At 41.6% G+C, this 15,676-nt stretch overlaps 1 protein-coding gene across 1 annotated transcript in view; it reads right to left on the bottom strand.

Moving 5' to 3' along the window:
* Positions 1-3,493: 3,493 nt before the first annotated feature.
* The window catches only part of GAN (gigaxonin), a gene marked incomplete at its 5' end in the record, with an annotated part of 13,720 nt that continues 1,537 nt past the window's right edge, over positions 3,494-15,676 (bottom strand). The window contains 8 exons of the mRNA XM_010184461.1: positions 3,494-3,666; positions 4,386-4,495; positions 11,830-11,958; positions 12,462-12,598; positions 12,887-13,036; positions 13,562-13,674; positions 14,151-14,272; positions 15,211-15,428. Coding sequence (XP_010182763.1) covers positions 3,494-3,666; positions 4,386-4,495; positions 11,830-11,958; positions 12,462-12,598; positions 12,887-13,036; positions 13,562-13,674; positions 14,151-14,272; positions 15,211-15,428 — 1,152 coding nt within the window. The remainder of the gene's footprint in view (positions 3,667-4,385; positions 4,496-11,829; positions 11,959-12,461; positions 12,599-12,886; positions 13,037-13,561; positions 13,675-14,150; positions 14,273-15,210; positions 15,429-15,676) is intronic.

Here is a 15,676-nt window from a genome sequence, read left to right as displayed (position 1 = left end):
CCCACAGCCCAGCCAGCCTTGCCAGGGATTGCGCTGAGCCTGGCTCAGGTGCGACCACCCGAGATCCGCACCCAAGGATGCGGCCCCAACCTGAGGCGCACGGGCACCAGGTCAGCGGCACTCTACAGGGATGCAGGCATTCGTCTGGAAACAGCAGCATTTCAATGCTGTGACGAACTCTGAACCCCAGTGAGGCACCCAGCTTGGTAAACCAGTAAGGAAGATGCCTAAAAACCCGAAGTGTGGAAGGCAGCAGACTGCACAGACAGCTGACTAAGAAAATCATTCAAGAAGTCACCTGGTGGGTGGGGAACTGGCTGAATTTAAGAGTGCCAATTCACAAGCTGCAAGGAATTAAGGCTACTGTGCCATGCAAGGACAACTTAAACAAGTTTCTTAACTGCCAAAGCACCTAAAACCCCTGGTGATAGCAAACAGAAAATTCACAAGTTGTTTCCCCCGTGGTTCAGCCATCAAATGCAGGGGTGTGCAGCCGCCAGGAAAGCAGGGACAGCTGGGGTGGCAGCACATACCAGTGAACCCACTTCAGTATACAGCTGTTCACACATTCAACATGCTCGAGCAGCTGGTGACCTCCCTCCAGCCTCCCTCCTCTACCAAAGTCGACCATCTCTTTCTCAAGCACAGCCAGAGGTTGGCTATCCCTCCCACATCCACCATCACTTCTACAGCCAGGCTCTCCCTGGAGAAAGGAGAGCCTCAGCTTCGAAGCCTTGCTCCACATTGGGAGGCAATCAAACCTGGTTATCACTCCCAAGAGATACATTCATCACTGGGCTTGTGGATCAGAACCGGACAGACAAATCAGACCCCAAAAGATGCATCCCTTCCCTACACAGACAGAGAGGCTGGGACATCTCCTGGATGGGCCCCAGACAATGCAGACGGGGAGCAACCCCATCCTCCTGAAGGTCAAGGAAGTCAATTTTGAGAACTCAGGAGCTGTTAAATCTCCATCTTGAGCACACACCCAGAACGCCAGGAGACAACTCCAGTGGTCCCTGCCTGCCAGCCACGCAGGAGGTGACAGGAGTTACACACTTGCTAAGAAATTAAGTTTGTAACTGTTTCTTGGTCAAGTCTCACCAAGTGCATTCACAACACACTCCAATTACCAGCAGATCTGTTGGTTTTATTCATGTTTGGTTTTTTGTCTGTTTGTTTTCGTTAAGGAATACCTACTGTTAACCTTACTATAAGTGTAAACATTTGGTTCAATAGCTTTAACTGCAAAACACTGCTAGAGTATAGATGATTTGGATTTATTATGTGCATTTATTACTTCAGTTTTCTGGATGCTGAATGCCCTCAAGTGTACTAGGAAGCTACAGGGTCTCAAGAGATAGCAGCCTGCAATATTCGGAGTAACATTTTTGAAAGTTTTCTAAGCCACTTAGAAAACCGAGCTTAAAAATGAAGGAGATACTTAGGAACATTCATCACTTTTGAATATGGGATCTTGGCACTTTGTCTAAGAAAAACAATTGAACAATGCAAGATTCTCAAAAAAGGGAAGTTTTACAGATAAACTAACAGCACTTGATTTATTTCACAAGACAGCCAAGGATGGAGGGTGGTTCACATTTCTGTAGTAAAGCATTATATATAAATTTAAAATCTAAAGACATATATATTTATATATGTATATACACACATATACCAAGTTTACTGCAATGCATAAATATATAAACTTTTTAATATGCCAACTAATATAGGTCAGAAAATTGATGTCTATAGTTCAAGTTTTGCAGCACTTCAGCATTATAAAAATAAAATAAATAATGGTCAATGGATTGGCTGCTGCCCTCTTTCCCCCACATCCCTTTGCTCAGAATCAGGGTAATTCCAACCACACATCAGGTTGGAAGGCTATGGAAGGACTGAGACGAAGTGCGATTCAGAACGTCTCTTCAAGAAGTATTCAGTTATATTTAACTATTTGGTACTGGTTTGGGACTGCATTTCAGCAGATCTAAGATGATTCACTAGAGATGATGGAGGATGACACTAACACAGCTCGGGGCAGAGACTGGCTTGTCTGAGGTCCACAAAGTTGCAGAGTGAAAAATATTCTATGTCGTTATAATACTGGTTATATAAAGTCTCTTTTTCTGAGGGCAGGAGGTCTTATTTCTATTTCCATCTGTCTCATTTGATTCCCTTTAAATAAATACAGGTTGTGTCCCACTGATCACAACAATAATGAACTAAAGAATTGAGGTAAAGTGTTCTACCAGCTGATCTTGACTACAAACAGAAGTCAATTAAATATCGCTACTGATGTGAACAAGACTTCCTAAGAAATAAAATGCAAGATACTAAATTCTTCACTATAACCGCACCATAAACCCCAGCTTTCGAAGTCAGACAGCAGTAAACAAGACTGTACCTTAGCACAGAAATAATCAGTAAACCAACTTGTGATCCCAATTTATAGTTGCTGTACAAATTTTCCTTAACTCTTAGTAAAAAAAAATCATGTTTTCCACAAAACAAATATATCCTTGTCATATTTCACTTTTAAGAGAGATAAAATGCACCTTCCTATAAACCTCAGTCTTAAAAACCATTCTGAGTTGGCAAGCGATCTGCAGAAAAAAGGAAAACAACCTATTTTCTTTAACTCACCAAGTTTTGTTGTGTTTTACCAAAAGCAGCAATCATCATTAACCATTCCAAACACCGTTTCCTTTTTCGCCTCAAGAAAACAGTCACCAAACCCCTCGACAGAAACGCACACCTCCCACCTGCACACCAGCTCATGGGGCTGCTCAAATGGCAGCGTAGAAAAAAGTGTACTTCTCTGTAATGTACTGTAGCCATTTCAGATTAGTCCATTTTAAATATATTAAAAATATTTGTACGAATGAAAACGTTGCAAATGAATGAAAAACCGTATGTACACACCTCCACCATTTTTAGGCACAGACCTTAACTTTTGAGAAAGGACTAGAAATAAAAGGTGCAACAACCAACACCTCCGATGGCGTTACGGTCAAACAACAGTCTTTGCGGTACACCAGGAAGGTTGGTTTTCATGTAGCTTGTGTGTATTACAGCTATCCAGTCCAAGATAGCACATTATTCTTATCAGTTCCCCTCAGGGGAAACGTGTCGTAAATCTTTTTTGCTTTTCAATCGACTTTGCCGGAGGAACACCAGTTCCCACCAGGCTTCAGACACAGAAAACCTCCTTCAATAGCACGGTTTGAACTCCAAACGGTTACGACTGAAGGTGTTTCCTTGATCTCCCCTTTTATTTCCCCCCCTCTCTTCTTTTTAATGTATACTTGTTATTTGTTCCCAAAACAAGAACTGAGACCCAAGCTTTTTTAAGCATTTAAAACAAAAACAGGTACCATACCAAAGCACAGCATACAGTGTAAGTTTCAGCTGTAATTTCTCAGCTTTTCCTTTAAATAGAGCTATATTATGGTGGACTGCACGGAATTCTTCCAGTCTCCTCCACGGCTCACGGAGAAGGTACGCGAATGCGGAACAATCCTTGTTGAAGCTGCAGTCGAAAGAGCTTGCAGTTTGCGATCCGCAAAGCTGCGCAGCCAGTGCGGCGGAGGTCCGATGTTTTAGTGCGCTGCCAGGTTCCCGTGCTTCTTTTAAATTCTCTAACGTAGTCATAATTTGTGCCTAAATTCACACATGCACAAAAAAAAAACCGCTTAAAGCATACTGTAGCTATTAGCACATTTAACCCCTAATAAGTCAAATACATGGACAAGAGCATGCACAGAAACAAATAAATTTCTGGATGTATGGTTGAAATGATTAACAAAAAGAAACTGCTATGACATTCCTCATCTACTTAAACCCACCACATTTAGAATTCTGCTCTTTCATACTTTGCAGCAAGCCCTGTTACACACTCATGTACAGACTGCCATGAAAGCACATAGTCTTCCAAGTGGTTTTTTACAGGACGTGGCCAGATGCTGAAAGCTAAGTTTCAACTGGGATTTAGAGCCAAGAGCCACCATCACATCCATATGAACCACTGGATGATGTCCCCAAAATGCAGGAACACCTGCTTATTGCTGCAACAATGGGACAACCAGCCTCAGGCACTAATATTTCTTTCTTACATTTAGACAAATGCAGTAACATACTCTCAGTCTTGATCTCTTCTGATCTTCAAACTGCTAATCAACCAAATGTTTACAGTGCTGAATTTGTTTCTGAAGAGCTCCAGTGCGCAAAACCAACCTATACATTTCTGTATGTCCAGCATAACACTCCTCCGAAGACTTAACAGAACATGGTCCCAGCTTTTTATTCCAAACAAATTTGGTCTCGTTAGTGCCGCACATATTATAGACAAGCAACAGGAGGTTATTAGTTCTAATTCCGACCTGTATCGAGATCTCCAATCACATATATGCTGGCTCCAATGGGCACTGCTCCATACACGAAAGAAGAACTAGTTGGGATACATAGGTTCTGGTCATTTAGATAAATCCACCTGTAAAAACAATAATTAAAAAATGGTATGTGATTTTTATTGAGGACATTACAAAAACAGGAGTCTTTTTGCAACTGTCACCTTTGATTCAAAACCAGAGCGTGCGAGTTAATTTGTTATGCAAACGCTGTTGGGAACAGTGTCTAGTTTGGGACAATCCAGGACAAGCAATTCGTACGGCTGCTTGGGAAGCTCAGGATACTTTATCCTGAAGTTGTTTTATTTCAGAACTGCTCCACTCATCTGTGTAATTTACCTGCAAAAAGTTCCTCTAGCACCCACCCAGCATGACCTTCCGGAAGAAGCAGGCATGTAAGAGAGCCTTTCCTACAACAGCTACGTCAGTCAACTTTCAAATTACACAGAAAATTTTAGGCTGCTTACTCTTAAAATCAGTAGAGTTATAAATGCATGTAAGTCTTAATAGTCCATACTAGGTGAAATAACAAGTTGCTATAGCAGGGTCTTGTTATTAAGCAGTGCCCTCCCTCAAATAATTTCCTAACTTCTCTAATGGTACTTTATGAGTGACAAGAAGTCCCCTGCCCAGTAAAAAGAATGCAGCACTTGGCAATGCTTAGCTTTAAGTAAGGAAGAGAAGACTGGAAATCAAAACAGTAAGGGATTTCAGAAAAGAAATGTCCATCACCTGGAATTGAAACAGACCTTCCCGATCGCATATCGGGCTCTTTTCAATCACTTTCTAGCTCCTATTATAATCTTACAAGTCCCCAGCGTTCATTTTAACTATATCACTTCAACACTACGTCAGCTTGATCTTGCTACCAAGTGAAAAGCAGCTTTCCATGTTGAAGCCTTTGGAAACCACATAAGTACACACTCATCACCCACATAGGACACCAGCACATAAAGATGTCCCATTTATCTAGAGCTGCCAGCATCCTCTCTGTGGTTTGGAAATAGATTTCTACAAAATGCTGCTGCACTTTAGACCGTGGACGCATACAAATCAATGCTATTTTAGCTGACTAAATATCTTATTAAATAATTCACAGAGAACAGGAAAGTTTGAGAAACCTCTGAAAAGCATCTCATGCGTTTTCAATGCCACACCTGGTTGATTTGAGGGAAGAGTTAGGAAATATCCTCACTGCTGACCTTTTAAAACTCTGCATCACCTGAATTCATGATTCAGAAGTAAGCCTCTCTTCTGGCACTGAAGGAGATGATGCTACACATCAATCACCTTGGAGAGAGATCAATTTTTAAAGGCAAAATGAGAGGATTTGCTGTTCATTATTTTGTCTGTGTTGTGTTTGTCTGTGCTTTGTGTCTGCTCTGGTGATCCTGCTCTGGCAGGGGTTGGACTGGATGAGCTTTTGAGGTCCCTTCCAACTCCTGACGTGCTGCGATACGCCAAAGGATTAAGATTCTACAGCGAGGTTGTACCTGTCACAGTGGACGACAAATGAACTAAGAACAGAGAAAAGAAGTCCTCTGTGCTGACTCCAAAACTATTACAGAGCAAAGCACCTATCACTCTACTTCATTAGCTTCCTTCTCTTACTGTGGGAAGACGACACTGTCAGTATTTTCACTGCTTTTTAGCACCAAGATTCCTAGAATTACAGAAACTGAGTAAGTGGCAGCAAAATGCAAGAGAAATATTGCAGTTTCTTCTTAAAAAAGGTAGTAATTATAAGGCCATGTTAAGGAAGTGAAAAGATAGGTTTAGTCTAGCTACCGATCAAATCTGGGCTTGAAAAACCTGTGAACTTCAGGGGTTTGTCTGCACTAAATACTCGAGGTTTTGGAGTTTCAATTAAAACAAATCCAACACAGTGTGGGACCCAAGCATTTTCCTGCTGCGCATCAAGAAAGGACAATATTAAAGTATCTGTAGTTGCTTGTGAAAATCCATCCTCAACCTTTCTCAACACACTTCAAAAAACAGGCACAACTTTTCAGGAATACATACAGCAGCTTTAGCAGTTAAAACTAGGAAGGAACAAAGACAGGAAGGGCAACAGGTCACGTTCCATCAGAATTTGACCAAGCTCCAGCTCAGTGTGGGTTGTGCCTGCTGTTCAAACAGTATGGAGAAAACACCAGGACAAAAAATTCACAATCTTCAGGAATCTGAAACCACTCCTTGGAGCATCCCTGCTGTGCTGCTCTGGATGGCCCTACTCAAACCAGATCTGAGTAGCAGGGAGAAGGCATGCACCTCTCTAACCACAGACAGCAAGGGCTGCTCTGGAACTGAAACACGCGTCCACTCCAACTAAAGAAGGGGAAGGAATCCTGATTTTTTTTTTCAGTCTTAAAGTGATATCAACAAAAAAACCCCATCCACACTGCTGTAAATAATAAGCACAACGGTAACTTTTATTCCCAATTAGGAAGTACATAGAGGTGCGATACAGCACCAACATACACACCACAGATGTCACCTCAAGCTCACACAGCTGTGAAAAGCAGCATACAAATGAATGAAAATCTTCTCATGTTCCTCTCACCTGACAGCGCCATCACTCAGCCCATGAGTTCTCATTGTGTTTGCATAGGCAGCTTCTTTCAGTGAAATTCCTACACAGTGAACAGGAAAATCTTCCTGTTTACAAATACTATGTTACAAGGTTATTTAGTTTACTACTTACGTATGCTGAAAGCATTTCCTTATTTTTACAATGTTCCAGTAGCAAAAAGAATATTTTCAGGGAGTTTTTGCCAAGTATTGCTTCTGAAAAAAGTATCTCTCACTTTTATCCCCCTCAACATCTGCAGAGTGTGATAATGCTTTTGAACCAGCAGCTCACAGAAAGAAGGAAGAAAGCCTACCACAATTACAGGCCACCAGAGCAAGGCAGCAGTAGCTACACCCAAGGACAGAGCTCCACCACCAGCTCCTGCAAAGAACCCAAAAGCCACTTTGTGCTCTGTTAAACATTTCCAAACACTCCAGTGTGTACAGACATCACCCAATTCTCCACACACCTACGTGATGCGGAAAGGAGATCAGAAATTATGAACCCTGGTAGAACGGACGACTGCCCCAGCAAGGTCTTTAATGTGCAGTTAGGATTTCCTGCGGTTTGAGTAGTAAACCAACACTGCATCCAGTGAAGGACACCCCTGCACCTCTACCTCTCACTTTCACGTTTTTAAGTCTATTTTTAGCTTGATTGCTTAAAAAACAGGATACAACGTACACAACAAAGCTCAATCTATAGCCCTTGACAAAAAATCTACATCCCGAAAAACCTGCAGTCTGCCACACGTGGTTTTTTCTCCTCAGTTCACTTCAATTCACTCATGCACGTGATTCTGAAGACAGGCTGACAAAACATCCATTAATTCAAAAATCTCAGCTACAGAAGTACTTCAAATATAAGAACTGTTTTCTACATTATCTTGTCCACATGTCACGTGTGTGCTACTATTCTGTCTTGCTTCATTTATTTTATTACTTGTTTATACAGTGCAGCTTCACAGGAGTCTCAATGTTTATTTTCTTTGCTAGTGTGAAGACCTCAGCTTATTCCTAGTCTTTAGAAAGTCTGTGTCATGGTTAAGAATAACTGTTTTGAAAGAATAACTGTGAGTTATTCTGGAGTAAGTTCCTGTCAAAGTAAGCAATACTAAACAAGTTAAGCTTCAGTCCTTTAATCCAATTCAAGCCAGAATTATGCCAGTTTATATGAATTAATGTGTTTATATACTGATGTAAGTACATACTTAAACATTTACATTAAGTAAAACCCATAACTCAGATCCTCATGGACTCTGGATGCCTAGAATGAGGCTAGATCCCGTGTTCTCAGGTAATGAGAGCTGAGACGCATATGAGAAACAATGCGGATCACACACAGTGCTGCCCGTATCTGTAAACCAACAAATACCTTCCCTTCAAAATGAAAGTGAGTATGATGGAGTTCTGCACTTACTTAAAAACAGCTGGAAAAGTCTGTAACTCGTTATGAAGTATGCAATACTAATGGGTAACTATTAAAAAAATCACTATGAATTCTGGTTTGAGACTGCTACAATTTATACTTTGTGCTTTTCATAGAATCACAGAACAGTTTGGGTTGGAAGGGACCTTAAAGCTCCTCCAGTCCAACCCCTGCCATGGGCAGGGACACCTCCCACCAGACCAGGCTGCTCAAAGCCCCATCCAACCTGGCCTTGAACACTGCCAGGGAGGGGGCATCCACAGCTTCCCTGGGCAACCTGTGCTGTGTCTCACCATCCTTACAGTCAAGAATCTCTTCCTCATATCTACTCTACATCTCCCCTCTTCCAGTTTAAAACCATTCCCCCTTGTTCTATCTCTACCTGCCCTTGTAAAAAGTCCCTCCCCAGCTTTCCTGTAGGACCCCTTCAGGAACTGGAAGACTGCAATAAGGTCCCCTTGGAGCCTTCTCCAGGCTGAACAGCCCAACTCTCTTTTGACCCACTGCTGCTAAATGATCTTGCAAACACCTTCCTCCTTCCCACAAATCTCTCTTAACCCAACACTTCTGGACTTCTGTCAGTAATATATACACACACTGTCAATGTGAGATTTCAGCTTTGACAATTCCAGTATTATTCCTTTAGGTACTACAAAAAGGATATGGGCTGTGGAGTCTGAAGGTGCTTATGCCCTTCACAATAGCTTTCCGACCCTGCTAGTTTGAAGAGGACTAATCACCTTTATTTGTTTCAGAAACTATTGCTAAGGAAATAAATGCACTTTTCAATTATCAATTAATCACTCTGTAGCAACCGCAAAATGTTTAAGATGAAGAAACAGTCTTTGTATATCACATTAACCATGCACTAAGGAACTGGGAGGATACTGTTCAACTGTGTTAAAATCTGTGACATCACTTACATTTACTCTTGAGCAATGATGCACAGCAGAGCACACGATAATTCCACTTGCACCGGGTAACTAATCAAACACACATCAGTATTTAGCACACGGTTTTCACAGGCTTAAAAGAAGCATATTATTTAAGTTTCATTCTTCACTCTAAATGAAGTGATTTACATTTCTTTCCTGCTATTTCTGAATCAGCCCAGGAAATAGCACCCTCATGTTTTCCAGGGAGTCAACTCGCTTTCATTTGATATTAATCTGATATTTGTGAAATACTATTATAATAAAATTATTATCATTTTCCCAATTAAACCTTACTTCAAAGAGTACCAGACAACAAAGTATTTTGTCTCAGTATTTGGAAGGCAGAAATATTTGCTAACTGCATGTTGAAGGGAAGTCCTTTTATGGCTATTTTCTCTTTTCCCTCATAGGTATAACCGTTCGGGCCGCAGTCACCACCACAGTCACACTGAACGGCATCCCTCCTGCACACCGCACTGAGGGTACCAAAATTCAGGGTAACTGCTGGAGCCCATGAGCTGCAGTGCCAGAACATACCGGAGGGACACTGCACCCTCTTCTGGCCAGTCCCACCCTGCCTCCCGGGGCTGCAGCCAGGGCTTCCCCAGGCCCGACAGCGACAGCAGAGCCACAAACCCCAGCCAGCAGCACAAGAAGCAGACGTGGCTGTTGTCCTGGTCTGTGCTGCCCTCCATTTCCCAAGGAATACACACAACCTGTGACCTGCCTGCAACAAGCGCAAATTTACGCTAAGTTTCCGAGCTCAAATGCTGTGCAGCGGCAGAGCAGAAAGGCAGAAGTCTGAATATCTCAGCAGCCCTCAACACGTGCCTCCTCCAGCAATTCGAGACTCAGATTACTTGCCACTGCCTCCCCTTCCATGGTGCCAGCACAGCCCTCATGGCACTCCCACAACATAAACAAGGGCTGAAGTAACTAGATTTTTATTGTAACTTCATGTGAACAAACACCTCTGGGATGCCACCGAGCAAAGACCGATCGACCAGAACTGCTGAGCACAGGCGCCTGTGCTACAGTCGGCAGGGGGCACCAAGGACTCACCTGCAGCACCCAGGCTGGAACCTGCCAGCCTTTCCAAACTCCACTTTATGAAAGCTCAATCCCTATCAACCAGTGAAACAGGTTTACAGTTACCGGTAAGAAATCATGAGCTGCTACACACCACCTTTAGAAGAAGAGAATCAGCCTGGAAATATTTCAGGCAAATAAACTAAAAATAGCAAGTAGCTATTAAAATAAAAATAGCAAATAGCACTTTCTCTCCAGGATTCTTTCATTTTCAAGGCCTCTCACCAAAAAGTTTATCAGCTCTTAGCATTTTCCCCCTCACAGAGCTTGAAAACACCAGAGAGCATCAGCAGCAATGGCCTTTCTGATTTATCTGTTTCCTATAACCACTTCAAAGAATGTTTTTTCTCCAGCTTCGTTTGCCTATTGCTAGTTTGGACACCACTGTGAACAACACAGATCTCTTCATACAGAAATTAAAGTCTCTCTTCATCTACATCTTGTAAGAAAGTTGTATGATGAACTTACACCTACTATTCTATTTTTGTGTGCATTTATACAGGTCACATCATAAATCAGGCTTGACTTCTAATACAGACATATTTATCTCCACCGTCAACAAGCTTTGAAACATCTGACCCCAAAGTCTTTCAAATTTAGTTCATAAAAGAGAGAATCATCCAGTTTATAGTTCTATGCAAGAAAAAAACCACACTGGAAGAATCAGAGCTTGTCAGTTATGACTGCAGAACAAGGTGACTATACACAAAATTCTGTCTAACCTGACATTTTGAACAGTGACTACAGGCAGTAAGGTGGATTTCAGTATCAGAGCCAAGAGATAACAAACAAAGTAATCAGAAGCAGATTCAAAACAAACAATAGAAGATAAGCCATGAACAGTTTGTGGAGGTGGCTGGGGACTGTATAGCACCCATAGTGTCTTTCCTATGGCAAAAGCTTACACGGGTTCAAAAAACAATCAGCTCTAAATGCTTGGAACAAAAATGCATTCAATTTCTCCTCTCTAGCTTAAGAATTCCCTAAGCTGCAAGTTCCTGGAGATAGGACTAGACCATGAAGCAGGATCTCTGTACATATTTACCCTCCTCAGTGAGCACTCAATGAGGAGCCTATGCCATGAGTACGGGTGGGGTCAACAGCACCCCGCACTTGGAGGGGAAGAGCCCAGCAGACTACTGGGATGATCGAGGTGTTCCTCCTGTTCAGGGACACTCAAGGCTGACATGGTGGCCCAGGGCTTTAGGTCTGGTATCTAAGAGAGATGAACGACTGAAGCAGATGGCCATTTGATAACAGCCATACTGGATCATGAAAGGTAAAATGAGCAACAAGAACCACTATGCTTTGATGAGCTGGAGCAAGGGATGGGGAGCAGACAGGCAAGCGCGTAAGGCACGGATTTTCTACGTTTATAGTTGTAGCTGGTTACCTTTTAAACTCATCATGATAAAATTCAGATTTGCACGTCACCATCTCACTGGCTTGACTGTCGTCACGACTCCTGACTCCACCAAATACATAAAGCTCAGAGGCAACTCCACAGGCCACTGCCCCAAATCTGAGAATCCAAGGAAAAGAATAGAAGTAATATATCAGAACCATTTCATTCATCTGAACTTTCTCCGTGTTTTACACTTTTTAAATTTACATACATACACACACACACCCCCCCCATGTTCAATATGATGAGATGAGTCACAAATATAAATTCTACACACCCAATTCAGACCATGTAAAAGAACAAACCAGCAAAGTATTCATCTCTGGAAAAAATGCTGAAGTTCCAACTGAACTACAATTTCTAGTTTTCATTTTGCGTCAGGGAAGTAATACTTGTAACATCAGTAGTTTATTTCTACAAAATTCTTATCTGTTGCTTGGATGCTTATACTTACTCAGCCACCTGTTGGCATTATAACTACAGGCCACCATGATTCAGAAAGACATGGTGAGATTCATAGGGCTCTCAGTGCTTCATGAGAGAAAAGACAGCTTCCTCTCATCAGAGTGTCAGAAAAGGCTGCACACAGCAGTGCAGTTCCCCTCTTCCACACCGCTCACCTCCTCTCTTTCAGAGGACAGATTGCTGTCCACTGCTGAGTCCTGGGGTCATAACACTCAACAGATTCAAAGAGTTTTCCATAGGAGCCTCCACCCATTGCATAGATTTTCTTCTTCATAGCTGCATAGCAGCCAATCTAGAGGAAAAAAGAAAAAGTACATCTAAAAATCACACCCAAATGCACAGTACCAAGAGCTCAAAACTAACCAATACACACATATGTGGGTTGCTTGCACTGCATGTCAAATAATGCCACGCACCGTTTTGTTGTGGTATATAAATAAAGAAGCTGCTCTCTCTCATGTCATTTTTGAGACTATTTGTTACAGATTCTACTTGAATCAAAAGACTGGAATACACAAATATATGTTGGCATTAACTATTTAACAATAAGCAATGAGGTAGCACACGATGTAGTTCTTACCTTCCTAACCATGGTCAAGTCTGGCTGCTTGGTCCAAGTCCGGCTATAGATATCATAGCTCTCCATAGAGATTAGCTCCCGTTCCCCATCCTCGCCTCCCAGAATATACAGAATTCCATCAATCTCTACCACACCAAAATTATGTCGTGCCTAAGGAATATCAGTAAAGCCAATGTTGAGAAAAAATAACTGCCACTGTGAATAAATAAATACAATCTGCTTTTCAGTGTATCTGCCTGCAAATTGATACTGGCATATGTCTGGTTTTTGTTTTGTTTTCTTTATAAATGGTGAAGTTTCAAACTCCAGAATAAGATTATTCATTTCTTCAACTAAACAAAACACAAAGGAAACAAATGCATATTTTTAGAAGGCCAGTATACACCGAATAATAAGTCCATTATACGACTGATCCCACGTGGAATTGCTGAAGTTGTGCAGTTCATCTTTACAGCTAGCTCTCCACTAGTGTTGTTGTTCCAGATTTGGAAGTTGCTATCAGACCACAAGTATAACGAGAGGATATAAACAGAAGGCAGTATGTAGCATGATCTCAAATGTGTAAGATGCAAGTGACCAGAGATTCAGAATAAAATTGAGTAGAACAAAAGGAACATTTCGCCAGAGTTAAACAAACAAACAAACAAAAAAATCAAATCCCAACAGTTCTCTTGCCTCATTCATTGGTGGTAAGGAACTCCATGAATTGGTATCTGGATCGTATTTCTCTCCAGAGCTTAGTGTTCCCTTGTTTTCATCCTGACCACCGAGCACAAACAAAAATCCTTCTGTAAAACAAAATGTAACGTGATCTTAAAAACAAGACTCACACTTGTGCACGGAGGAAGACAGCGCAACTGGTGAGCTGGAATTTGCTGAGATCCAGACCAGTCACAAGTCACACTCTGGACTGGAGAAGGTAAAGCACCTATTTATACCTGGGCTCAAGTCTACCCCAGCAGATACTCTTCAACGTATTCAGTGATGCAACAGTTAGAATTTACTTAAAACATGAAATACTCCTGGAGAGACAGATGCCGCAGAGTCCTGCAAAATATTGCGGGAATAGTGACTTTAAGACACTCAGGTTACAGGGTATTTCACAGAATAAAGTAATCTTTTGGGCAGACAAAGGGGAAGCATGGAATAACCCCAGTGCAGTCAATCTTCAAGAAACAAAAACTATTACAAGCTGTATGTCAGATTTTGAGGCACTGGTACGTTTTCATAATATTGACGTTACAAATACAAAGTTCCCCTTTACCTGCTGACAACACTCCATGATTGATCCTTGGAATACTCATAGGAGCAAGTTCAATCCAGAGCTGTCTATTGGGATCATAAAGAGGACACATACACCGCATCACTGAGGTTGGTTTCCGTGATCTGAACACAGGGTGGGGAAGGAACAAACAAAAACAGAGAGACCAGACAGAGTTTTACAAGTTCACTGTCAACAACTTGTGTCTGAAACTTGCTTGTTCAAGTTTTAATATATACTCATAAAGTGTGGCATCTTCCTGGTAAGGAGAAGACCCCCCAAACCCAATGTGTGTAAAAAGTTTTGTACAGACCAGAGACATAAAAGCAGATGTGCTTCAGCTGTACTCCCTCTACCTGTAACATTTTTTATGAAGGAGCTTTGAACAAACTAAGAAGAACTGATAAGGCAGTATCAGTAATGTCTGAGCAAAGTGATCCACAAACTTGACATGCAAAACATTATTTGAGTTTTTATTACACTTCTATAAACAGCAAACATCTAATGCTAAACTTCTTTAAAGAGGACAAAACCATCCCTCCAATGGCAGGGGGCACTCAAAAAGCAAAGGATTATTGTGTGGAAGAGGAATTTTCACCTACTACCTCAGATGCACCAATAACTACGTCTCTTTGGAACCACAGATACTATAAACAAAACAGCTAAAGCACACATTCATTCTTTTTAAGATTTCATAATAGATTTTTTTCAGACCATTAGGAAAGTGTTTCTCCAATGTTCTGTGCTTATTTTAAGTAAAGTTTCTTCAAGTTTATTAAAAAAAAAAAAAAGCCAGTCAACACTTTCTGAATAAAAGACACGTCCTACTTTAAGTCTACTGCACGCTGAATGTCAGAAAATTATCACAAAATAACTACTTACTGCTGAATAATTCACTGAGGTATTTTAGGTGTGCCCGACCAACTTAAAACCAAACTCAAATGACAGAGTAGTAAGCACATTAGGTGCACGTACTCTCTCCACGTGTTTTCAGACGTGCTGTGAATGCCAGACGCTTGTCTTTTACCAACTGCAATGACCTGCAATGCCACTTCATACTTACACTCGCTCTTCTCCACCGACAGTCACTATACACTCCGAGTAACCCCGAGGCTTGAAGGAGGCCAGCATCGCCTCTCCCTGCTGGGGCGGCGTGAGGGGAATGTTGTTGCACTCTTTGACGATCTCCCGTACCAGTGGTTCGCTCATCATCTGCTCACGTAAATACGCTGCGTCTAAGCCCGAAACCCACACTGCTGACATGACATCCTTCATGTGAACCTACAGAGAGAGGTAAATGCCAGAAAATCCCCCAGACTTTACCTAACAGCTCTAAGACACCTGTATATACAGTTGCTTCTGTATTTCTTAAAAAAACCCCACAACTTATGAGTATTTTTAATATTTCAAAGTAATAACAGAAGCTACAAAACAAGGTTAAGAAAATGCATCAAGTCTTTGAAGTTTCACTACAGATGTGCTACTTGCTTTTTCGCTACAAAACCAAGATTACACCATCAAATGCCAAA

The sequence above is a fragment of the Mesitornis unicolor genome, unplaced genomic scaffold (assembly GCF_000695765.1).
Source record: "Mesitornis unicolor isolate BGI_N332 unplaced genomic scaffold, ASM69576v1 scaffold50945, whole genome shotgun sequence".
NCBI classification, from domain to species: Eukaryota; Metazoa; Chordata; class Aves; order Mesitornithiformes; family Mesitornithidae; genus Mesitornis; species Mesitornis unicolor.
This window is presented reverse-complemented; position numbering and strand designations above follow the sequence as displayed.